Here is a 27,099-nt window from a genome sequence, read left to right on the forward strand (position 1 = left end):
GTTTTCCTCAAGCTGCCGACCCTTATCTCCCTTCTTTTTAGGTAGTTTGAGACGGAAACATGTCTCGAAAGTCAAGTGACTGACACATTTGAATAAAATAACAAAATGGCTTGACGCCAACTATAAAAAGAAGAAAAAAAATTTCTACAGGTGTGTATTCGCCGCGGTCTTCTTTGACCTTCGGATAATAGAATATATCTCCATTTTCGGTTTCGATCCGTTTGTCCTATTTTCTCGTTATAAATATTACGTGTCACGAGAAAGCAAATACGACGTTATCAGCTGGTTATGACAACAGCCTATTCTTACCGTACCCTAAGGAGGGGGAATCTCTGACACGTAACACGATGTGACCTGAGAAAAAAATAGAGTTTGGCCGCATGACTCTGACTACCTGGTGAGCCGCCTTAACTTGACAGAATAAAGACATAACGAAACTTCCTTAAGCTTTCTGTGCTCTTACAGAGGAAATCTTCGATACAAGACGCACCCCTAGCTTTGTTTATACATGTATGTATACCATTCTTCATGCGGCTAGAATTTCGTCATTCACTACTAGTAAAGGATGTGTATTTTTAGCACCCACCTCAAACTGGAAAACTTTTTTCTATAATTACTTTTAGCACGAGAAAAGTTTCACTTTGTAAACCTATAAAAACCTCAGTACGTTCGTCAGTTTTTCACAAATTATACTTTGAATAAATCATGGCGTTTAATGACAATCTCGTACTGGCGTTGATTTTAATTTCAATGCTATCAGCACATCACGAAGTTCTCGCCTTGTTCCCAAAAGTTTGTGTTTCGTCTGAAAGTTTGTCTGCGAAGGAATGCTGCCCTGTACCTGAAGGATTTGAGGAGAAATGTGGTGGTCCAGGTAGAGGTGAATGTGTCGATTTACAACTATCGGTAATCGATCCAGTTGGATTGTTTGACGGAGATTTGGAACGTTTCCAGTGGCCGACATCGTTTTTTAACAGGACATGTAAATGTGAAGGTGAGGAAAATTTTTAACGAGAAAATTAAGAGAACTGAAGTAAGCATATTATTAGGACAAAGTCGTTAAAGGTCTTTGTTATCATATATATATATATATATATATATATATATATATATATATATATATATATATATATATATATATATATATATATATATATATATATATATACACTCACACGCACGCGCGCACACACACACAGACAGACACACGCCATAATAGCGAATATAACTTATAATATGGAACTGTTTCGTGAGTTTATATATATTCATATAAGTGTCTCATTCGAGAGAGAGTGCTCGATGCAATATATTAGTAGCAGAGCCGCGATTATACTAGTTAATCCAAAGAATAGAGATGTTATAAGTCGTTGCACTGATAAGTTCAGTTCTGCTGTTCAAGGTGGTCGATTAATCAGCAGTTATATAATAAAACATTTCCCCGGAGGCATAGTTGACATCTTTGGTAACATTGGAGTATGAGTTAGTGTGTTTGAGGACTGACCATTTCATATCGTAATTAGTTTTGTTGTCTTTGAGGTGCCAAATGTATTTACTGATGAGCGCAGTATCTTTTTTCTTGTCTTCAATTTGAGCCTATGATTATACCCAGCTCCGTTGAGTGCATCTTGGTAGGTGGATGTAGTGGCTATGAATTATTGTGAATCACTGGAAATGTTGGATAGTCTTTGATTTACCGAGCTGGGTATGGTTTTAGGATGAAACATAGAAACGTAGGTTTCTTTCTGTTCGGGTTTGCCCTTTGGGTGCAGGTAGAAAGAGGCTGCTTTCCACAGACTTTTTGTGTACTCACGGTCATCTGGTAGCGGAATGTTCTTCATGGCACGAGCAATTAAATACATAGAGTTTCATTCTCCTTTCGCCAAGTAGATAGAGAGCAATCGGCTTGGAGAGTAATACGTACAGCGACGGGACAGACCGCCCGTACACAAAATCCAACAGCACCACCCCGGTACTAAGTCAATAAGAAATCAGATCATCCTAAGCCTGAGATTCTCACGATGACATGTACAGAAATATCGTTTCCTTGTTTTCTACTCAAGACACCAAAACACGTTTGACCTTGAATAAAGTGTATCAATGTCATCCTACTATGAACGAATTAGATTGGGTCAAAGTGCACGTGCCCTTTGAGTCAGTGTGAATAACCGGCGTTGGATCGTGTCATATCCCATGGTTACCATGCGATGATTCCAAAACCATTCAAAAGTCGATGCTAACTTGGTTAACTTGGTTTGTACTGTATATTCATTTTACGCCGTGACATATCTCCATCGAGCTTACACTCTAATTAAATTGTTGCATTACTGTTATAGATTTGTCGAAAAAAACCTTGAAAACATGTCACCGTCCGTTTTTCAACAGGCAACTTTGACGGCGCCAGTTGCAGTGTATGTAAGTTTGGCTGGACTGGCGTGAATTGTAACTCGACAAAGAAAAGTACACGACGCAATATACTCAGTATGTCCACACAAGAAGTAAACCAATTTAAAAACTACCTACTCCTGGCTAAAGAGAAAGTAGATGACTATGTTATACCGACGGCACTTTATAGAGACATGGATATTGATAATGAGCCTCAATTCAACGATATTTCCACGTACGACAGATACGTATGGTATCACTACTATACGTCTAGAGAAAACCTAATAGACAAATCCAGACGAAGCCATGACAACGGCGCACAAGAAGATGGAAAGGTTACATCTGCTGATTTTGCCCATGAAGGACCGACTTTTCTAACATGGCATAGGGCGTATTTATTATCGTGGGAGCAGGCCTTAAGACAGGTGAGAAATCGTTTTTATTATTGATCGATCGCTTTCTTTCTCTTCCACGTCCTTTCCCTTCCATGTCCCTACTGTTCTTCTTCTTCTCTCTCTCTCTCTCTCTCTCTCTCTCTCTCTCTCTCTCTCTCTCTCTCTCTCTCTCTCTCTCTCTCTCTCTCTCTCTCTCTCTCTCTCTCTCTCTCTCTCTCTCTCTCTCTCTCTCTCTCTCTCTCTCTCTCTCTCTCTCTCTCTCTCTATTTATTTATTAAATTGTGCCCGCCAAGCGTGTAGCAGGTCACTATTGAAAGTAGGCAAGATCGTGGTTCCCATTTTGGGTAACGACTTCTATATATAGCGCCCCCAAAGGTAAAATGATCAGTAGTATTTTAATTTGTCCTCAGGCGACCTGGTCGGGTTCAGGAATCATTACACTGTTCAGATTACCAAAACAAAATAGCTCAACACCTTTAAAATAACTGAATAGGTACGTACGTTTGTTTCACAGGTGTCTGGTGATGATGATTTTACTTTACCATACTGGGACTGGGCCGGTGAATCAGAGTGCACGGTGTGCACTGACGAGTATATGGGTGCAAGTGACACTTCAAACAACCACACATTAACTGGTGCATTTAGTAACTGGACGACATTATGTTACAACTTTGGAGCCCTTCAAGCAAATGGTTCACTGTGCACAAATAAAGCAAGTTCTCAAATGTTACCCGGATTATCGCGCAACCCTGGAGGAGACAGTGATAGACCAGAGGTCCAAGTTTTACCGAGTAAAGAAGCTGTGTACTACGCCCTCAGTGTTAGGTCGTACGACAAGGTACCATTGGAATACGACCCGTTGAGTAATAAATGGACTGATTCACCATGTAGTTTCAGAAATATCTTAGAAGGTGAGCTTTATTTGTATGCAACGACAGACAGAACCCCCCCCCCCCCGTGCCATATTGATAAATACTTGTATATCAGGAATAAACATAATTATCATTGCGTATATGCTACTCCCGCCAAATTTGATATCGTGCATGTCCGGGGTGCAATGTCTAGTGTAAGTGTAGTATACTGATTTTACAACGTTCTGTATAAATTCAAATCCATCCACTTTCCTTTCAACGGTACCGCCTTTCATTTGCACCTATTTTCCCCTTACCTGTACTTTCCCTCCGCATCGTATTGTTCCGTCTCTCGGTGACATTCTGTCTGCTCTTTCCCTTCCGCTTTGTCACACACGTACACACACGTACACACACACACACACACACACACACACACACATTACTCTCCCCTCTCTGTCTCTCTCTCGCGCGCTCTGTCTGTCTGTCTGTCTGTCTGTCTGTCTGTCTGTCTGTCTGTCTGTCTGTCTCTCTCTCTCTCTCTCTCTCTCTCTCTCTCTCTCTCTCTCTCTCTCTCTCTCTCTCTCTCTCTCTCTCTCTCTCTCTCTCTCTCTCTCTCTCTGTCTCTCTCTGCTCTCTCACACATGTATTTTACCTTACTTTAAAATGTTATTTTATTTTGTTCATAGGATTTGGTGATTCTGAGAACTTCATTGGTTTACATGCCAGTGGTGTACATCAACTTCATAATCAAGTTCACCTATATCTCAATGGAACAATGTCAGATGTACCGATTTCAGCCAACGATCCGATATTCCTTCTCCATCATTGCAACATCGACAGAATATTTGAGAAATGGTTACGAAGGTACAATGTCATATTATTAGTGAATTCATCTTCGTATAGCAATTTTATAGATACCAATAACAAAATACACAACAATATGGTGTTCGTGACAGCAGAGTTTTTGTTTCATTGACTTCCAAACCATACGCAGCTGAAAATATTATGTAATAGTTTTATACATTCTAAGGTATCAGTATTTATTACCTAGGTATATATGTTTGCTATCATAAAATAATGTAGCTTTTGCCAAATTATTGCAGTTGTTGTTCTCCAGTCTGTTAAGTTTTATGGTAATTAGCATTCTCGTCTTGTCTGTACAAAGTATGATCATGTCCAACCTCTCTTGCAACAACCTCACTGTTTACCCATTGTTTCTCATATTCATTCTAGTCTTCATGTTCCAAGAATATCTACTAGATCTAGACATTTGTAGAGAAATCATTCTCTCACATCGGCCTTCCATCATGGAACAATCTTCCTTTGAATTCTATCTCCGTCACTCCAATTACAAGTGTCTTGCATCTTTCCGGCGTTCTCCCAAGACGTATCTCTTTAAACCTTAGCCTCAACCTTCTACAGTTGCCATGGTCAAGTATACACTATTTATGAATTCACCTTTCCCTTGACCATACAGTAAATCTATCCCCTAATACTTGTGCGCCTTGAGCTCTAGAGATTAGACGTATATTAAATCACCATATTTTTTCCACTTATAGACACAACGTGACATCTGAAGAATTCCCTGACAAGTCAACACCGGTCGGTCATGGCCGAGATTCGAACTTGGTTCCATTCTTTCCCGTTCATACCAATGGAGAATTCTTCAAGAGATCAGAGACATTTGGGTATACATATGACGATATCGATGAAGAAGGTAAGGAGTAAACCGAGATTCGACGTTGTTGGCGCTCTACTTAACTGATTGCTGTTGCTCACAACGCAAATGGTGGAGCACCAACAACGATGGATCGATCTTTCAGTCTTAGAGGGGAGTGAATGTTTTATATATTTTCTGTTTGGAACATCTTATTTAGAAAAATATTGTATTAAAAGGTCACGGTCTCTCTTTTCGCAAGTGCGAACTATTTGTCTGAACACCTAATTTTCATCGGTACCAGATACCTGCACATATATGTATTTAAAACCATGTACACATGAAAATATGACGTTGACACACAGTCACTTGTGAGCTAATATTCTATTCCAGGATGATCATAATACAAAACAATGACGTGTGTTAGGTATTTACGATATTCAAAAAATACCGTCGCCGGTGATTGCTCCGGAAAATACTACATGAATATACTATACTATACTATACTATACTATACATAAATCGTATTTTCTGGAGCAATCACCGGCATATCGTAAATACATAATAACGACATTATTTAGTATTATGGTCATCCTAGAATAGAATATCACCATCCTGGAATAGAATATTATCATCCTGGAATAGAATATTATCACTCTGGAATGTAATATTATCACCCATGAATAGAATAGTATCATCCTGGAATAGAATATTATCACTTTGGAATGTAATATTATCACCCTGGAATGTAATATTATCACCCTGGAATAGAATATTATCATCCTGGAATAGAATATTATCACCCTGGAATAGAATATTATCATCCTGGAATAGAATATTAGCTGACAAGTGACTGTGCGTTGATACACGTGTTTTGAACGACTAATGTACCCGTAGCACGGGTGATAGAATGGAAAGTTTACTATTTGTTGAAAAACCAGGCAACTTTTATCAATTCGAATCTTTCAGTGTTCTTATATTATAACATTAAAATGAATAAACATCCATTTGTTAATTTTATTTGAAGGTCTGCCGACTGATCCTCAGGAACGTAAGAGAGAAACAAGTGCTGTAGAACGAATGCCAAAGTGTTCAATACCAAGCGATAATCAAACGAAAGGTGAGTACAATTATATTTACTTTCACAACATCCGTCATCGAGAACTGACATCCAAATTAGAAATATAACCAGTTTTAAACTGAATGCCGCCCGTAAAGGAATCACTAATTATGCAAATAACTCATTAAACTAAAAACCTATGGTAACAGGCTTTTTTTGGACAAGCGTGCTTTCTTAGGTTAATGTATGTGCCAAATTAATTACTGAATATCGTTCATTATTCAAAATACTCATTAAAGATAAATGTAGTAGCAACAAACTTCATAGGACAGATGTGTATTATTATGGTTGATATATGTACTATATCATACAAAATTTGAAGCTTGCATTTTTAAGATAAAGCCTAGTTACCTAAAATCATTAATTATGCAAATTATTCATTAACACTGAAAGGTACATCAATTAGCTTTACAGGACATATGCAATTTTTATGATTAATGTGTGTACTGAATTATATTGAATTTGAAGTATGCATTCTTAAGATATAGCCTAATTACCAAAAATAATTAATTATGCAAATTATTCATTAACTATGTAAGGTACATCAACAAATTTTATAGGACAAATGTATGTTGTTATGTTTAACGAATACAATAAATTATATTGAAATTGAAGTATGCAGTCTTAAGATATTGCTTAATTAGTTGATTTCATTGATATGCAAATTTCCCTAATTAACATGAACAGATCTCGCTCAAAAACTAATCAGGTCTAGCCATTACACCAAACAAATTTCATTATAATTGAGCTAGCCATTTTTAAGAAAATGGTGACACAGACAGAGAGACAGACAAACACACACACACACACACACACACACAGACGAACGCCTGACAGACACACAGACAGACATTCCCTTTTAATACCTTCCGTACCCTTACGGGAGGTAAAAAGAGCTAGTAAACTGAAAATGTTATGGTAACATATACATACATACATACATACATACATACATACATACATACATACATACATACATACATACATACATACATACATACATACATACGCACGCACGCACGCAGGCAGGCAGGCAGGCAGGCAGACAGACAGACAGACAGACAGACAGACAGACAGACAGACAGACAGACAGACAGACAGACACACGCGCACGCGCGCGCACACACACACACACACACACACACACACACACACACACACACACACACACACAGTTATCTATCCCACATGCTATTTTCCTTATTATTTTATTTGTGTGCTATAGAAATTCGACTCTACATTATCGTAGCCGTCGGTGTTTTAGCTGTGTTGGTATGTGTTGCTATCGGCATTGGTATATGGCGTTGTAAACGGAAGGAGAATCTATACCAAGAATTGTAGGCCTATGTCTCAACGAGAAGACTTTGGTGTTTGTTATCAGCAATTAATTCCAAAAATATTCCGAATTTTTTCTATTTACCATCACACCAATTTACATACCTGGAGTATTTATTCAGTTATTTAAACATTTTGAACATATCCAATAATTTTATTATTACTCCCTCCGATAATTGAACTTTCTATATCATGAAAGACGAACCGATAGATAGACACACACCCGCACACAGACATAGACAGACAGACAGACAGACAGTCAGACAGACAGACAGACAGACAGACAGACAGGCAGACAGACATACAGACAGACAGACAGATAGATAGACAGACAGACAGACAGACAGACAGACAGACAGATTTATGATCATGATAATTAAAATGTTTAGAAATCACGGCAGGTATTCTGTTTCTCGTAACACTAATTGGTGTGCGGATTTGCTGTATGCTAATAAACAGTACTATTTAATATTTAGTGCGATAATTATTTCGATCATGTATGTATGTATGTATGTATGTATGTATGTGTCATGAGTTGTAATGCTAGACTGAAGTTGACCTTACATGACCTCATTAATTATTCATTATAATAGAGATACGCAGTTACGTTCATACACGGTGTTGTTGTCAGTGTCTCTTCTTCATCACACATCCACTACACATCGAACCCCAACTCATTACATGGTGTCAGAAGTGGGATACGAACCCACGCCTCCATATAACTCATTACAGTATGTATGTATGTAGTAGTAGTAGTAGTAGTAGTAGTAGTAGTAGTAGTAGTAGTAGTAGTAGTAGTAGTAGTAGTAGTAGTAGTAGTTTATTATAGTGACATGCAGATTTACAATAATTTACAATAAATATACGTATACAGATATACATCTGCCCAGCCCCTTCGGACTTATAAGTCACTTTTTTTTTTCAAAACAAATTAGACAAATAGAACATCTATAAACTTACATACAATGTCATAGGAGAAAAGTACAAAGAACATATCTATGGCGATATTTATCGAAACATTTATCGAAACATGTATGTATGTATGTATGTATGTATGTATGTATGTATGTATGTATGTATGTATGTATGTGTGTGTATGTATGTATGTATGTATGTATGTATGTATGTATGTATGTATGTATGTATGTATGTATCTACATCATCCTAGTGAGAGAAGGTAGAAAAAGTTCAAGGAAGCGCAGCCAGGTTCGTTATGAATAACTAAAATGGGAACTACAGCATCCAAAGTATGCTCAATAGAAATCGGATAGAAATCAGTTAAAGAATGCAGAGCTAGAGTCAGATTGACACGTTTGTGCACATTTTCAAATTAAATAGTTGTAGTCGACAAATGTATCCTTCCACTACCAGTCACCCATCTGTCTAGAAGAACTCCTGAGATCATGTGTTATCACCGCATTTCGTCAACAATAAATTTATGCTGGTTATCTTTTGTGCCAAGAACAACCTTTGAAATTTACCCTTGAATATTCGGGAGGCATCATCTAGTACAGCTTTTAAACAATGCTTCAGTGCTTACAAACCATGAAATATGTTTCTTGTTCCCCATGCTCATTATTACGAAGTTGTTGTTGTTATCTTTATTGTTTTTACATGTTACTTGAAGATTGCAGAAGCGTGAAACTTCGAGTAACGAGTTTTAACAACCTCATCCCTCTCTCTCTCTCTCTCTCTCTCTCTCTCTCTCTCTCTCTCTCTCTCTCTCTCTCTCTCTCTCTCTCTCTCTCTCTCTCTCTCTGCGTACACGACACAAAACAAAGAACTAATTTATTCTAATTTATTACTCAAATCTATTCAATTGCATGTAATTTTCTTGTACTTTCTTCTACGTACTCGACATGCTTTGTTTTACGTGTTGGTTGATAACTATCATCATACAAGATAATCGAGACGAACTGTTAAGACTTCAATAGATTTGCGAGAATCCCGTGTCTTTACAATACAGACATGTCTCGCACCAGCTTAAAGTTTACGAGATCTCGTTTACGGCATATGGATCACATGACATTTCCCAAAACGAATTACGACCTTTTAATGTAGTTTTACATTATATGTATAACTGTGTAGGAATGTCAACGAACTCCATACAAAATACTAGCAAATTATTTTTTTTCGAGGTTGTTTGAGACAAATAGGCTTTCAACAAATTTCAACTCAGTGACATCTCATTTTATATATTTTTCTCTTTGTATTTGCCCTTCTCGTAAAATGTAACTACCCCTATAGAACATTGCATACTTTATTACAATATAGATTATTTAATTTCGATGGCAATTTGTTATTATGTATACATAATTTTTTATTCATTATTTGATGTAAACATTTATATTTGTGAGGTATCGCATTCTATATTTCATCGCTGTAGCAATTATCGAAATATGGACAGTCGTGAAATAAATTTTGGGCAAAATATCGCGTAGCTACTTTTTCCCGATGTCGTTGAACTTGAAGAGACTTGTGGAATACTAAGGTGTGATAGAGAGAGGCAATTATGTGTAAATAAATACAGATTGATCACAGTTTTTTAAACCTGCACACACACACACACACACACACACACACACACACACGCACACACACACACACACACACACACACACACACACACACTGTTTCGAAAAATGGTCTAGTTGGCGATAGTGCATGCAGCACTAATATAGGAGTTGTCTTAGGACTGCATGACTACAACTGTTGCAACGAAATCACTTGGTTCCCAAATTGACAACCTTTCGTGTTTCAAACATATAATAAGAAAGTTTACCATAGTATGGTAGAATTACGAAGAACAAAATTGGCTGTAAAATCTATGATGAGATCGCTAGAAGCCTATATATGATGCAAAGTGTCCGCGGCGTTAACGTTGCAAAGCAATCTCGCGGGCGGAGTTGCCAAACTACGCCCCCATGTGAGCACACCACGTGATACCAATCACGGATGATGATGAGTTCGACTTTTCAGTGCATAGTCTAAGTTCGTGTTTTATTTTTAAAGACCCGTCATGTTGGCCATTCCGATATAATGTAGAAACTTTGAATTACATCAGATATGTATCGTTGCGAATGAAAAGAATATACCAGCTTCGCCTTCAAATTTGTTGATAACGAACGTTAACATCAGGAGAGGCAATATCAGCCTGAAGGGAAAAATTAGATAGCGGCTACGGAAGTGAAATAATAGTAATACCGAGAAACACTTACACACACACGCCGTAACACTGAGTCATATCCTGTATTGTGTGTTGTGTGTCATTAATCTAATTGTGATTATCAGGGCTAATTTCCAGATGATCATGAATTGTCGCCTGGTAACTGTTTTGAAAGTCTTCTCTATGGCTTGCACTTAATCCATGCACAGAACTCATCCAGGAAAAACCGAGATGCGTTAATGACATAGTCATTCTCACAGTTTTACATTCGTTATATTCTTTGACTTTTGAAATTTGATTTCCTCCATTGTCATGGTCCCTGCAAGATCAAGAAGGGCATCTACACGTAATCACCGGTTCCAATTTCCTGATGGATTGTCGCTTAGTAACTGTTTGGAAAGTCTGGACTATGACTTCCTTCCATTTATTTCTCTTCGCATCTTCTAACATGACATCAACACAATCCAAAATGTACAGAATGCGTTTTGACAAAACCAGTCGATGGCTTCCACTTCTGTTTTTAATGCAGTCAATTTTTGAAACACTGAAACGAAAGATGTCCGCGCATAAGACTATTTAACGTTACAGATTGTATCGCAGACAAGGGAAAGAACTTTTCCTTGTCTGTGATGTATATACACATAGTGCAAAGCAACTTTTATCATCCAAAACATACCTACATATAAATGTCATATCTCACAAAAATTAAACTTAGCAGTCTTAACTTTCCTACGTATCATGCAATGCATCGCTGCATAAATCGGAGATATGATTATCGAAACGTTCCGAGATATCTCGCCTCTCTAGGGAGAAATGATTCTGGGCTCAATATAAGTCTCATTGTCTTGCAGAAGCTTCATGTAGAATCGATCTACTTATCTTTATTGAACTAATTGCTTTAGGTTTGCGATGGCTTTGAATATCAATCAGCGTTAAAAATAGTTCTTGTTGATAAAAAAAAACGTTTTCTGTATGCTTTACTCCAGTCATGAATAAATCATCTAATCATAATTTAATGTTGAGAATTGAGATGAGTAATTAAAATGGAAAATGAAGAACTAGTAAGGGGAAGGATGGCTTTATCTCACCAAACTGTCTGTCTGTCTGTCTGTCTGTCTGTCTGTCTGTCTGTCTGTCTCCCCCTCTCTCCCCCCCCCTCTCTCTCTCTCTCTCTCTCTCTCTCTCTCTCTCTCTCTCTCTCTCTCTCTCTCTCTCTCTCTCTCTCTCTCTCTCTCTCTCTCTCTCTCTCTCTCTCTCTCTGTCCCTGCGTCTCTTCCAGCCGTTTTGCAATAGCAGTCCTTTATCGTATAATAGAATAAACTCTGACTCTGAATACGTCAGTTCACAGTTATTTCTATACTGTATGCGTGACTGGTGAACGCCCAATTGTTATGCGTGACTGGTGAACGCCCAATTGTTAAAGATATCATATTATCATGTAATATGTTTGTGATGCATATGAGAGCCCAAAAAAACGCATAATACACACCATATCTGCACTTCGAAAAATATTTCGGAGATTGAATGAATTATATCTTTGGACATGTTGCCAATTTAGTTTCTTCTTTGTAAGTAGTATGTTTAAAATAGTCAATAGATTCAGAGTGATACAAAAAGATCTACGTCACATATGTACGACATGCTCTGTTGCATGCATTCAAAGTGATATTAGCTGAAAGCGTGTCATAGTTGACATCAATGCTCACTTAATATGGCAACTGTAGGATCACCCGATACATTGCCGATATATTTTCCAAACTGTTTTCACTTGTTTAATCATTTTGAGTAACCAAATTCATATCCGTTTCTCAGAGAAAGACACGAAGGGCTGTGATGTTTCGCATCAAGTATCATCACCGTGATTGCCAGTACTCTGTTGCCAAGGTGACAACCGACTTCCATATTAACATAACGATTGCGTAGGTACAGCCGGCGTTCCATGGCCATATGTAGGGCGATACGTTCGTAGAGGCGTGCTCACTATAAATTGTTCGCCTCTCAGGGAAACAGCTCTAATCCCGTGTTATAGTTGACACAAATGGATAATGTAAGTGTTGCGAATCCGACAAACCGTGACTCAAGCATTCAGACATATGTCATTCTTCAGAGAATGAGTTTTTTCAACAACACGACCGGGGAGAGTGACCATAACGGGGCTTTTCATCCATGGAGCTGGCTGGAAATATACAAAGTTGTTTTTGCAGTGACCGGTATGGTTGGGAACAGTTTAGTGTGCGCCGTATTCATCCGATTTCCTAAACTCCGGACTATTACAAACCATTTTTTGGTGAGTTTGGCCGTTGCCGATCTGATAACATCTATCTTGATAGTGCCTTTGCCTGTTCCGATTGAAGTGCCGGACGGTTACCGTGGCGAGCTTTATTGCCGAATGATCTGGTCCAATTTCTTTCTGTGGATTTGTATAAAGGCGTCAGTATTTAATCTGGTGGCAGTTACCGTAGAGCGTTACTATGCGCTCATCCACCCTGGAAAGTACAGTAGAATTTTCACTAAAAAAAGAACAAAACTTGCTATATGTTTTGTCTGGTTATTCGCCATCTTGTTCAATTGCTTTATACCTTTTGTGATTGATAGAGTGGATGAATCTTCACAGTGCGCTGTCACCCGAACTGGTACTGGGTTTGAGGAAATCTACGGAATAGTCATTATGGTGGTAACATATTTCATTCCCGTCATAACAATCATAATTGTGTATACACGAATCCTTGTCTCTTTAAAGAAACAAGCACGAACGCTTACTATGAAACACCCTACATCAAGTAGTCCAGCGCTATCATTACTGAAAGCACGCCGGAAAGTGATCAAAACCCTGTTCATAATTGTCGTACTTTTCACCTTGTGCTGGGCTCCAGACCAAGTATGTTATCTTTTGTTTTCCCTGGGATATTATCCGAACTACCACAAAACATTAGTATATCACTTTTTTGTGTCGCTGGCTTTCTTTAATTCATGCGTTAATCCAATCATATACGGATTGAGAAATAAACAAATAAGGAAGGGATATAAAGCTCTATTTTCGAAGGAAATACCCAACAACATGGAAGGAGATACAAATGGTTCACCCTCTCGCATATAGAGAAGCCAACTCATCACTGTAACTGTAAAAGTTAACAATATTTACATTGTACATTTTAGACTACTGTGCCCTCCTTTGATTCGTTGTCTTATAGATAGATGTCTCTCGCACGGTTAGAGTGTCGGTGCCAGCCTTTTGCTGCAAGCATCAATTACAGTGCAACGTATCTACAAATTAACCTATCAAGTACGTTATTATAAGGTAATTCACTGTAGTGTGTTGACCTGTACTCACATGTTTTTAAGATTCGGATAATGTAATTAAGTATTGTGGGTAAACGTTTGTATGGTTAATGGAAATTAAAGTTAATCTTTAAAGTAATCGATTCTATTCATTTACGTTATGATAATTATATTCTTTAGGTTAATTTCAATTGACAAGATAAGCTTAACTGAAAGCAAAAAAAAGCCTGCGGTTGGACACACTTAAAATGCAGTTTATATAAACGTATTTGAAATAATAACACAAGATGTAGAAGAAGCCATGTTTTAATGTCTCAAATACGACACTTTCTGGCTCTCAAAGAAGCGAAAATCGAACATAATGTCGTGTCTGATTGATTTCTAGTACTTTTGAAATGATAAGAAATATCTATTTTTCACCCTTTTTTTCAAATGAAATACTCGGTAACCATTGTATGTAATTCTAAAGATTTATAGTTCAAAAGGTCACCAATGCAATTCACTTGAAGAGTAATTTTGAAATTACATTATATATACTAATAACCTACACATTAATACGCGCACAACCACAACTAACAATTAAAACGATAGTGGAAAGGCAATTTAACATCTTATTCAATAAATACACATTCGCAAATTAATAATGTTTTTTTGAAAATTGGAATATATATTGATTAGCTTTGAAATTTAATAGAAAAGCTTACATAATAAATGTGCGATTGTATTTTAATCATTTCTGTCGTATGAAGAACGCACCTCGGGGAAATATTTCTCTGAAAATCAATATTCTTTGATCTCATTTGCGATATCAGTGAAACCTTGTTTCTGACCCTTTTGAAATAAAAAAATATGGGTCAACATCTTGTTGTCAAGGAAAACGTCAACCTTTATTTCCCCATAGAGTTAACACATTATGCGGAGACCATATTGGATTCGGAGGCCATATTGGATTCGGCGGCCATAATGGATTCGGAGGCCATATTGGATTCTATAATGACTTAATTTTGATATCAATTTGACCTCTATTTTGTTTTAAGTACGGTGAGCCCATATTGTTTTTATTGATTTAACTGAGAATATGTTCGAACAAAGTAACAGCAAAAGTTATCTATGTCCATTCTCCCTTGAATATTTATATATTCACGTAAGCAAGACTCCAGTACGCTAACATAGCAATTGAGAGCGGCTCGACTATGTTTAACCAAGCACAAATTTCGTTTGCACTGTATAGAGTCGTGTTTCAAAAGTCATGAAAATCCCGGAAATTGAGGCCAGACACATGTCGGGTCACACTTAATTCCTGGAATCTCTTGATATATACGCCTACGTTTTCTTAGCAATCGCAAGGGAAATACTTATAAAGAAATTATTCTAAGACTTAACGATTCTGCCAAAGCTTTAAAGGTAGAATAATATGTATGTATTACAGGCTGACAGGCAATCACGTGACACGCCTACAGAATGCCCTCCACAATGCATGCATTAGGGTTAACGACTTTAGATAATATAAACAGAGACGATTGCAAGGATTTTGAGTGTGTCAGCCGCAGGGATACCCCATTAGTAACACCTCAGATGTGGTGATTTATTTATGGGAGTGCAAACCCTTGATAACATCAAGGCGGATGGTTTTCACTCTTCGTCACTTTCTAACTACAATATTGTACGTATATACATGTACATCTTAGCTGGAATTTCTATCGTGTCACTAACATAGGTCGAGTAGCTCGATTAACACTAAACCATGGGTCGAGTAATTAAACAAGTGGTACCGGTAATTTTAAAGAATGGAATGTGATGAATCAACGTGTTGATGAAAGAGTTTTCGTGTCTTTGTGTGTAACTTGGTAGTAACAAATCTTTTCAATGTAAGCACACATACATCCAGTAACTCGAGTCGAGGCTGTGTATGTTAAATTCGCCCTCGATTACACTACTGCCCAGCTGAGTTCTCTGGATGTTAGTTTCAAGTTGTCTGGCCAGCTCTATTTCGATGTTAGAGGAACTTACAATTTCACAACATAATTACCGGATGTGTCAACATGTCTTATAAAATCAGATGTAAATATGACATTCAATTTTAACATCAAGTGTTATATCTTAACTCAACGTTAGCTGACTACCCAATGTTGACGTAAGAACTACTTAATACATTAAATCAAAATCTATCTATCTATCTATCTATCTATCTATCTATCTATCTATCTATCTATCTATCTATCTATCTATCTATCTATCTATCTATCTATCTATCCATCCATCCATCCATCCATCCATCCATCCATCCATCCATCCATCCATCCATCCATCCATCCATCCATCCATCCATCCATCCATCCATCTATCTATCTATCTATCTATCTATCTATCTAGTGGTCTGGAGGACGGGTATAGAAGTTGTTCACAGTACCTCTCCATTGATGTCTGTCCAGCTTAAATTTGTTAAGTTGGGTAACATAATCACGAGTTCAATTGGCATTTAGTGTCAATTAACTAATCAAGCAACTTAATTAATTGGCAATTAGTGTCAATTTTATTTCCTCTGGTCTCCTCTTGCCATGGTTATTGAAAGTCTGAAACAAACAAACAAACAGTCATAACAAAAGAAACAAGTAATTCAGAATGCTTACGTTAGTTAGTTTTTGCTGTAAAGAATATAATAGTTAACGACTTGGTGAGGCAGAGTGTCCAGAGGATGTAAACTCAACTCATTAAAATTTAAACTAAGTCTTACTTTCTCATTAGTCAATTACATTAAGCTTTTGTTTTTAGGAGTGTGTAAGAATATCATAATGTTGCCTACTACTATCTATCCCTAGGCTCACTGGTCACCTAACCTTTGAATATCTTGGGTTTTTCATTCCGGAACTGGAGTCTAAATATAGCTGCCATGTATCATTACCCACCTTTTTCATACGAGGTATCACATTCCGCGTTAACATAGTTCAATAAAGTCTGGTATCTATTTCAAGGAATTTATCGATATAAAATTCGTCTGTTTTCCTATGTATTTGAAATGTCTCCTAAAATAATAAATAAACACGGGTAATTGATCTTTATAGAAAATGAATGTCCTACACAGATCTAGACCAGAGATTTCTCACAGGATTAGCATAACTATGTCATGACCCTGGGATATCAAGGATATAAGGCAAGGTACACAGTCTATTGAAGCTGTTAGAGCACCGTGTGTTCGTTGAGCTTTAAGGAGTCTCTCTTCAGAATGGCCATGGATACCATTTGAAATGTCCATATGTTACGTTTCCCTCCTACAATAAAAGTAATTAAGGATCTGTCCGGTAGCAAAAACTGTTAAATAATCGACGACTGTCTTTCACATATTTGTGTAGTTTGCGTAACAGCTGCACTCGGTCAAATTGCTACATATAGGCAATTAATCCCAGGGAAGGCCTTAAGGACGGGCGATACGTAAATGTCTGTCTGTCTGTCTGTCTGTCTGTCTGTCTGTCTGTCTGTCTGTCTGTCTGTCTGTCTGTCTGCCTGCCTGCCTGCCTGCCTGTCTGTCTGTCTGTCTGTCTGTCTGTCTGTCTGTCTGTCTGTCTGTCTGTCTACTGCCCTGTGCCTCTATTATATTTGCGTCTCTGTCTACATGTATCTCTAACCATAGACAGTGGAAGTCTTATTCACTGCCCTATTCTCTAATTCTCTCTTCAAAACAGTAATTAATAATCTCTTAGTTTTGTGATTTGATCATTGAACTAGCCTTAATGTTTAAACACGGCAAACAATATTGCTAACAACCAATCAATGTGCATAGCCTAGAAACACTATAATTGACAGAGAGTTATAGGCCTATAGCGGACAAGTTGACATTTTGCCACGGTTTCAACATCAAGCTCGTTCATCCAGATATAATCCAGATTCTTTTATAGCCCCAATTGAATTGTAATTGTCGTATGGAGGAGAGTTGTAAAATTAACGACAGTGCAATTCGTAATTATTCCGACAGCGACAAATGGAGTAGGTACATGTCCGATTACTTCACAACTAAATTAGTTCTATTGCGATACTTACGAACAGATTTTAGCATCATCGTGGACTTGTAATTGCCATAGTAACTGTTCAGTTGTCACAGATAAAAGAACGTACCCCGGAGTTGTACAACTGTGTATTTTCCATATGTACTCAACTTATATATATGCGTCTAGTTTCACACACACACACACACACACACACACACACACACACACACACAGAGAGAGAGAGAGAGAGAGAGAGAGAGAGAGAGAGAGAGAGAGAGAGAGAGAGAGAGAGAGAGAGAGAGAGAGAGAGAGAGAGAGAGAGAGAGAGAGAGAGAGAGAGAGAGAGAGAGAGAGAGAGAGAGAGAGGATTTGATGGCTGGAGATCTTTTACTCGTGGAGAAAATTACCATGGGCAAATAAGTATTTAATGAGCCGAGCCGAGGCGGAAGATGTATTCGGAGACAACTCCCTGTCGACTTTAATGCTTTTCAGGTAACTTTATAATACGTTAACCCATAAACTGTGTCACAGTATTACAGAATGGCATATTTGTTAATTTTGTGACATAATATTTTACAAACGGAAATATCACGTCGAGGTTTAACAAATAAAAGCGTCTACAGGACAGATATTAGCAAAAAAATGCAAGTCACGCACGTCATATACCTGATTGTGAATACAGACTGAGACCATTTTGTTAACTGTGTCTATATAGTAATTAGAACCTTTGATGTGAACGTTGCTTTTGTACAAAATAAATGTTATGTGTTGACTTTGTAAAAGGACTTATGATAGAGATACCCTTGTTGAGCTCCCAACGCCTACAATAGGCAACTTGTTGTAGCGTTTAAATGTTGATTATGTTTATAACACGTCAGTAGGTAAATATGATGTGTCCAGAAAAATATGTACATGTTTAACGTGAGGCAATGAAAATCTCAACTTAAAAGATAATTTATTCGGTTGTGAATTACCTGTATAATGAAAAATATGCATAGGAATCAAATCGCGGCCTAACCTCAAATTATCGAAGTACTACTCCCTCTGTTATTCGCAATGTCTCTGTACTTTTTTTGACTTTGACCACATTTCAGCATTTACCCCCCAGGCCGACATATACACGTGTTCATCTGATAACTGTTTTACTTTGAGTGATGTTTTATTTGTATTACAGGATCATTATGCGAACATCTGGCGCCAGAGTTTAACAGCAATTACTCCTAGCTGTTTTAATTTATGGAGCATACATTAAGAGTTACTGTGTGTTCTTTAAAATGTGATCATAAAAAAATATCGTTTTGGTGGACGGCATGCAGACGTTTTGATTCCAGTACAATTAATGTGTATTATCTCTCGTATAAAAAGGGAGGTAATGCAGTGGTGTGGTTTGATGGTGTAGGCGTGCCTGTATGTCTGTCTGTTTGTTTGTCCCGCTGTATGCAGGATAACTCAAAAACAACTTGGCTAAACGTAACGCACATACTAGCTAACTATGGCTACATTTCCAAAAATATTTGTGCTAAGCCATCAAGCTTTGCACTCAAAAACGAATCCTTTGTCCCCGTTCTTTTGTATTAATTATCACATCTAGTGGCCACTCCACTATAATTGTTATCATTTTACAATATTATGATAACTTATTGCCAGAAATTATAAACATACAAAAATATAATAAAGTTATCTACAAATGCACAAAAAGTATCAACATTTACAATCAAAAGATGATTAAACAATTATTACAAATTTCTGACCAGAACCACAAAAAGAAGTTCAGTATCTTAAGAACTAGTTGAGTCAAGTGTATGGCCCCAAGGGATAACACTTAGCCCGTCCTCACTATACTTCCATGAGTTTCAATTTTTACATGTGTAATACAGGATGTGGAACGCTGCCAGTTGGCAATTAGCACCATTTCATATATTTCTCTTGATTTCTAAATTATCTGTGTTTTATTTTGTTTCAATTTTAAAACATTAAAAACTTTTTTTCTATGTCAAATTTTTGTGCTGGGAATTTCTCCCATTGATATTCTTTTATGCAGGCATATGATATACTCAATCACACATAATTCTACTGAGCCAGACAGGTTTGGGTCTGTGTGGCAGGGCTATGTTGCACGCTCTATATCACAATTCTGATATATTGTGGATATCTAATACAATCAACACAGCCAACAATAGCCTATACCGTCCATGGTTTGCAATAATTAACATTTCACGAGTATACCTGCTTCGATAACCTTGATTCACGTACGTCGTAATTAAATGACGCTGACAACAACGAGGGACGATTTTGTAGACCTACTGGTGTTTGCCTACTAGTGAACAACTCAAGATTTACATAGTCACCATAAGAAAACGCCGGTAACTTTAATTAGTCGCCAAGAAAACCTTACGTGAGGCATTCATTTTGTATTCGATTTCAACGATATGACAAGTAATACCATTGCTACAAGCAACCAAGGCCGTTATTCAACGTCCAACATTTTTTAAATAGAAAATTTAAGTTGAGCGATGATATTTCAGAGAGACGCTCAACAATTCCCCCAATTCCCTTCTCGATTATAACAGTAAATGTATCGGGAAATATATTTTCGATATTCCTAGAATTTCCTGTTTATTTCCTCTGCAATAATCATTCACTGCAGATATATAACGATCACAGTAAGAGCAAATTCATCTTTTTAAAAGAGATTTATTGCAAATCAGATTCCACAACAAATTACGTGGCTAGTTGAGTAAAGAGTGTATTTTACACTTTTAGTGGTGTAGGTGTCAACTGGACGCCCGATTAACACTATTCATCTTGTTTGCAAAAGGATTTTTTATGAAGCACTATTGTCAGATAGCATTACCGCCATTGATTGCACAGACGTAGTCAAACACCTCAACAATGGCAGGCATCCATGATATTTATTTAAGATGTTTGCGTCTGTTGATGGATTGGTATTCTATCCCTGTAGAACGATGGCATTCATCATGTCCATCAATGTTGCTACGTACGTATAATGATATGATCACTCTTATCGGGTCGGCGAGTACTATTCATCTACATCATGTCTTTACGTACGTTCAAGCACCATTTCAATTATACAAGTACGTGAACGAGTGCTCACACTTCGTATGATGTTTAAAAATACCATTCGTTAAAATTGTAGACGTAATAAAATGTAACTGCGGTAGACTGAATAATAGAATATATGTTGCACTATAGATAAGTTTTTTTTTTTACAATCCCCGTCGAGTAGAACGACTAAAATAGGCATTAGTCAAGAGATTTAATGGCAATGTATGTTAACCTTTGACATTGTCGTCAAGTTACTGCATTTTACCTCAGTTAAGACTCACATGAATGACTTGATTCTGCTTTTATTAAACACCATTCACGCAACTGTAAGGCGTTGAAAAAATGTAATTAAACATTCAGGGTACAGATTAACAACGAGCCGTTCTCCCACCAAGTGACAGATTAATGGCCCTTAGCAGCATTATGTCAGGTTTTCCTGATAGCATGATGATGGGAGTATAGGCTATATAATCTCAACTGCGATAATCTTCAAACACGAGTAACATTAATAAGTGAACCGAATCACATGCTCAATCATCTTTAGCATATCACATACAATTTAGAGTAAAATATCTCTGAGCAAATAGATGGATACGACTGACAAGGGTAATTGTACTAAATCTTCATTATTGCTACTATTCGCGCCAATAAGGAGGTATGTACACCTCGCAAGAAGAAGAAGAAGGTGGTGGTGGTGGTGGTGGTGGTGGTGGTGGTGGTGGTAGTGGTGATGGTGATGGTGATGATGATGATGATGATGGTGATGGTGATGGTGATGGTGATGATGATGGTGGTGGTGGTGGTGGTGGTGGTGGTGGTGGTGGTGATGGTGATGATGATGATGATGATCGTTCAGGAGAGTCTTGCCCTTGATCTTCACTGTCGAATTTCGAAATAAAACCGTTTTAAGTAAGTGCCTAATGGTTGTTGTAATATGCGAGACACTATGGGGTTGTTTACACGGTGTCAACTCTTCACCAACTCACCCAGCTTATCGCAGTAGGTGCCATATTTTCCGTGTAACATGACTCCTCGCAGACGAAATCATAACAGACCAGATATGACGCACAAACGGTGATAACATCGACAGAAGAGATGATGGACAGGTACGGAAATCCTACACCCTTGCTAATGATTTCAAGATTTAAAAAAGAGAAAGAAAAATCTTTTAAAGAAGAATATATATTCCTTGTTATGAACCAATCTCTGCATTTTTTTATTAAAGAGGTACAGTCAGTAACGAAATTGTTTGGAATTCATCTTTGTTTTATCTGTAGGCACAATTAATGCACCTTGGGTACCAATATTCCTCAAAACTGAAGCTCTTAAAATCTAAGTTTGCCTCTTCCTGATCATTTTGAAATAATGAATTAAATTTGAGGTTTGACCATCTGCTGGCAATCTCGTATTTTCCCACAAAGGTAATAAATTATTCGACGGCCATCTTGGATGGACGCTAATTGCCCTAATTTTGTTTTGTTTTGGATTTTAATTAAGAATGGAGTTGGGTTTTATTGAACAAAGTGAGAGTAAAAGTGTAAGATTGTTATTTCCGAGGCTCAAAATGCGTGTCGACTGGAACGTTGCCTATTTTATTTCAGGTTATAGCTGGCAACTTACGTTTTAAACTCTCACTCGACATTTCATTTAAAAAAAGAAATGACATTACTCATAGGTTACATCATTCAATAGTAAAGTAACAACAAACACATTCTTTATTGTGACGTCGACGTAATCAATATATCCCTGATTGATCATTTTTTTGTACATGACTTTTTGATCATATCTTATGAATTGGTCATAACAGTGTAAAATGAGACAAAATGGCGACAACATAACTGCAGCAGCAACACCAACATCATTAACTTCTCCTACTTCAACTATCACACTACCTACTAGTGTGCTGTTATGTATACTGTTACTAATGGTACTATTTCTACAGGTAAGTACGCCATGCCTTTCTTCATATTAATAAATCATGTCCAAACATTCGCGAATCTTTTACGTGTAAAGATGTACAACTATCTTGTACACGCCATATTAAACCGACACACGGCATTATTAACTGATTGATTCCAAAACGAGCTGAAGTATAATAGTTGAATTGTACAGTACTTGCATGCTACATTGTTTGAATATTAGTTTTTATCATATTCCACTTGAATCTACCACCACCACCACCACCACCACCACCACCACCACCACCTCCACTACCAACAACAACAACAACAACAACAACAACGCCGCCGCCGCCAGCACCACCACCGCCGCCAGCACCATCATCACACCTACTTTTGCTATTGTTTATACAACAACTTTCACCAGCGCCTATAGTAAAATTAATTTGCAGAACGAAAGCGATATAGGTGAGTCGTCAAATATATATTAAGTTTGCACTTGTCTCGTAAATATTATCAGCTAGGCCTACTTTTTTGATGACATTGATAGCTTCAATAAAAAGATTAGATTTAGTAGTTGTAACCTAAATTTTATATAATAAAAATAAAAATGCAATAAAATGCGATATAATTACTGTCTGCCTGCATGCATGCCTGCCTGCCTACCTGCCTGACTGTTTGTCTGTCTGTCTGTTTGCATGTCTACCCGCGTGCGTGCGTGCGCACGAGTGTACGTACGTACGTACGTATGTATGTATGTATGTATGTATGTATGTATGTATGTATGCATGTCTGCATGTGTGTGCGTGTGTGTGTGTGTGTGTGATAATGGTGTGTCATATAGAATTCTCAATAGAATTCTCAAAGATGTACAATCACATTACTGTTATAACTAACAATTTTGGAATTTCAGTGACGTACGAATTCACTACTTAGTATGCTATTGCTTTGGTACATCATAAAAATCTCCACAACAAACGGTAGGAAAGGTAGACATGTTCGTATACTTTAAATTACATCATATGATTGCTGAGTTTTCTATTCATCTACATTATGTATAGTAATAGCAAAGACTGCAGGAGACGATCCCCTGTGTCGATTAGCTATCACGTCAACGCATTCACAGATGATTGCTATACCTATTCTTGTATTCACACCGTCAGTAGTAAATTCGATAAACTACGTAAAGATAAATTGATTCCATTGTACCCTTTTCTTTCTGCCATGCTCATGCGTCGTGATCAATGTGAGTTTTTTCACTATAAATATTTCCACAAAATGATATTACCAGACTGATTTTACATCGATTGACAATCAGTCTTTTGAGAGAAAGCACGAGGACAGTTTGACCTCAAAAGCAAGGAAGATAAAGCCACAAATATTCACTTATGTATATTGTACAATACAACCTATAATCTGTCAGAATGGTTTGCTGTTATGATATAGTGGTATCCGTTAACAGATGTGAGACACATGTACATGTAGAAGAGTGTCCATCATTGCTGGACATATTACTCAGGTTTATTATACTAGGTGGTCTAACCCGGTTCCTAGTCTAACCTTATCATAGCCTAAACTCCCTATCTTATATACAAAATGTGCATTTGCTGTACAGTCGGCTCCCTCTACGTTCTTTTATAGGTTGGTGAACATAACATATAGACACACTTTGTAATACAAAACTATAGCTTTTCTGTTGATGATGTCTGCAAATGCTTTCCAACGACCTACAAAAAAAAGAGAAGTGGTCATTGACAATTCGACAAACATCTGTAGTGGGTCGTTTGTTGAGTACTCATTGCAATTAGGAGTGCTATCATAAGCTTTGTGATTGATTCAAACTATATGGTTTGCTAAGCTGAGCAGTAGTGTCTACTTTTCTCGTTTAATAATTCTACATAACGCCGCCGGATACTAAGTATTTTTAAATGAACTACACGACAAGGACTCCGCCACCTGAAATATTATTTATGCTCTAAACAGAACATGAGTACTTGGTATTTCTGTCTCACGAAATAATTGAGCCCACACTCTGTTGTAGAGTTAGATATGTGCTAACAAATGTCATTATCATTCTAGAGAGAATTTGACTTGAAAGGAAATGATTTTCTTTTTCAGGAGAATTTAATTTTCAAACCTAATCTAATCTAAAGCAAAATTTTTAATGTGGCCATATGGCTGAGAAAAGGGTTTTTATTTAGGATTTGTCATAAATAGAATTGCTATACTATAATGTTGTACATAGAGGAAGTGATTTATAGATTAACTCAATAAACAATTAAAATGAGTCACAACCAGTCTTGGCATGTATACTATAGTTTTACCGTATATTGACATGTCACCAGGCATAAATGCTTTGAATAGTTATGTTTATTTGTGTTTACATATTATGTTGTCAATGTTGTTTCACCTTATTTTTCTTTCAAGTAGAAAATTGCAGTAAATTTGTCGTATTTGTTACAATCCAAAATAAATACCTATTTCTCATCAATATGGCTACATTTTTGGATTCATGAAAAGTGGTATTACTTATTGCAACATTAGTGTAGTATTGTAGAAAAAAACCCGCCAAATCTAAAGGATTGTGTTAGACAATGAGTAAAGCGTGTGTGTTTTTAGTCGTTGTAGCATAAGCTGAATAACTCCGTTTTGAATAGTCAAACAGAAAACTGACGCGACGTATATAAATCAAAACCTCATGAAATTTTGATTGCTTATTCGCAGGCGCAATCATGGTTGCCCTGATTGTGTAGCCTTTTGGTTCATGATTTATAAATGTATATATTGTGTTGCCGTTTGAACGACCATATAATTTACGATAGACACCGTGTGTAAAATTTTATATGGCAAAAAACAATGGGCGAGTTGCCAAGCTACGAAGAAGCCATCAGCGATCTGATACATTCCATATGCTGAAGTTATATAGGGTACAATAAAAAAATCCAAACCGACGTAATAAGCCTAAAAGGTTATCCCTTTTTTCTTGGGTAAACCACACTTAGCAAATATTTTACTTGCATCTCCTCGTCCCTCGTTAGGGTAGTTCTCGTTTATCTTGTATCAGGTTCTACGGAGAAATAGTTGACGTAGTGAAATACGACCATTCTAACTATTAAAATGAAATCGTCTCTGATAATTGAACTAGAATAGAAAAGAGTTTCGTTTACGAAGTGACAGTTTCTTTTATAGTCTACTTTTACTCGTTATAACAGTTTATTACTTATTTGAGGTTATGACCCAGTCTTTTTTGTATAGCTCAGAGGCTATATCGTTTTTAACAGTTATTTTAGGTTCGCAAGGGGGTAGCTTCAGTGCCAAAGAAGAGTTGTGAGTGTTTGGATGTTTCCTTCAAATTCATTTGGTTATTACGCAAAGGTCCCAGACGAGACCGACTTGTTTTGCAATTTACGGTCCCGTCTCTTTTGTTTATTTTATCTCAACTCTCCACAGAAAGATTTATTTGACATTCTACATCATTATTAGGGATACGGTGTCAAGCGAACGATTTCGTCAAATGGTATGATTATATCTTTACACATGGAAATATAATCTATAGTATGTCTTGTTCATTTGTTTCAAAGTCTGATATAATATCATATCGTATCATATCATATCATATCATATCATATCATATCATATCATATCATATCATATCTCATCTTATGATATGATATCATATCATATCATATCATATCATATATCATATATCATATCATATATCATATAGCATACCCATATCATATCATATCATATCATATCATATCATATCATATCATATCATATCATATCATATCATATCATATCTCATCTTACCGTACTCTACCACACGACATGCTACATTTTAGATTATGTTGTATATATACAATTTCGATATGCAAGTAAGTATCATGACCTGCATCTTATACATAATACTGCAATGTTGTGATAGAATAAAACTTCATTTCTTCAATATAAACTTTGGATA

At 36.9% G+C, this 27,099-nt stretch overlaps 1 protein-coding gene across 1 annotated transcript; it reads left to right on the top strand.

The window, feature by feature from the left end:
• The first annotated feature begins 705 nt into the window (after positions 1–705).
• On the top strand, positions 706–7,749 carry LOC144434332 (tyrosinase-like). The gene is made up of 7 exons (XM_078122784.1): positions 706–994; positions 2,383–2,807; positions 3,292–3,688; positions 4,318–4,495; positions 5,191–5,348; positions 6,316–6,408; positions 7,634–7,749. Exons 1-7 carry the CDS (start codon positions 706–708, stop codon positions 7,747–7,749), a joined length of 1,656 nt encoding a protein of 551 aa, XP_077978910.1.
• Positions 7,750–27,099: the final 19,350 nt, after the last annotated feature.

This window comes from Glandiceps talaboti, chromosome 4 (assembly GCF_964340395.1).
Source record: "Glandiceps talaboti chromosome 4, keGlaTala1.1, whole genome shotgun sequence".
Taxonomy (NCBI): Eukaryota; Metazoa; Hemichordata; class Enteropneusta; family Spengelidae; genus Glandiceps; species Glandiceps talaboti.

Bases quoted from the DNA above. Each gene is read 5' to 3' on its own strand.
- LOC144434332 (XM_078122784.1), top strand. From the start codon at position 706: ATGGCGTTTAATGACAATCTCGTACTGGCGTTGATTTTAATTTCAATG. The intron at 3,689-4,317 runs GTGAGCTTTATT...TTTTGTTCATAG, and splicing joins TTTCAGAAATATCTTAGAAG to GATTTGGTGATTCTGAGAAC. The intron at 5,349-6,315 runs GTAAGGAGTAAA...TTTTATTTGAAG, and splicing joins TGACGATATCGATGAAGAAG to GTCTGCCGACTGATCCTCAG.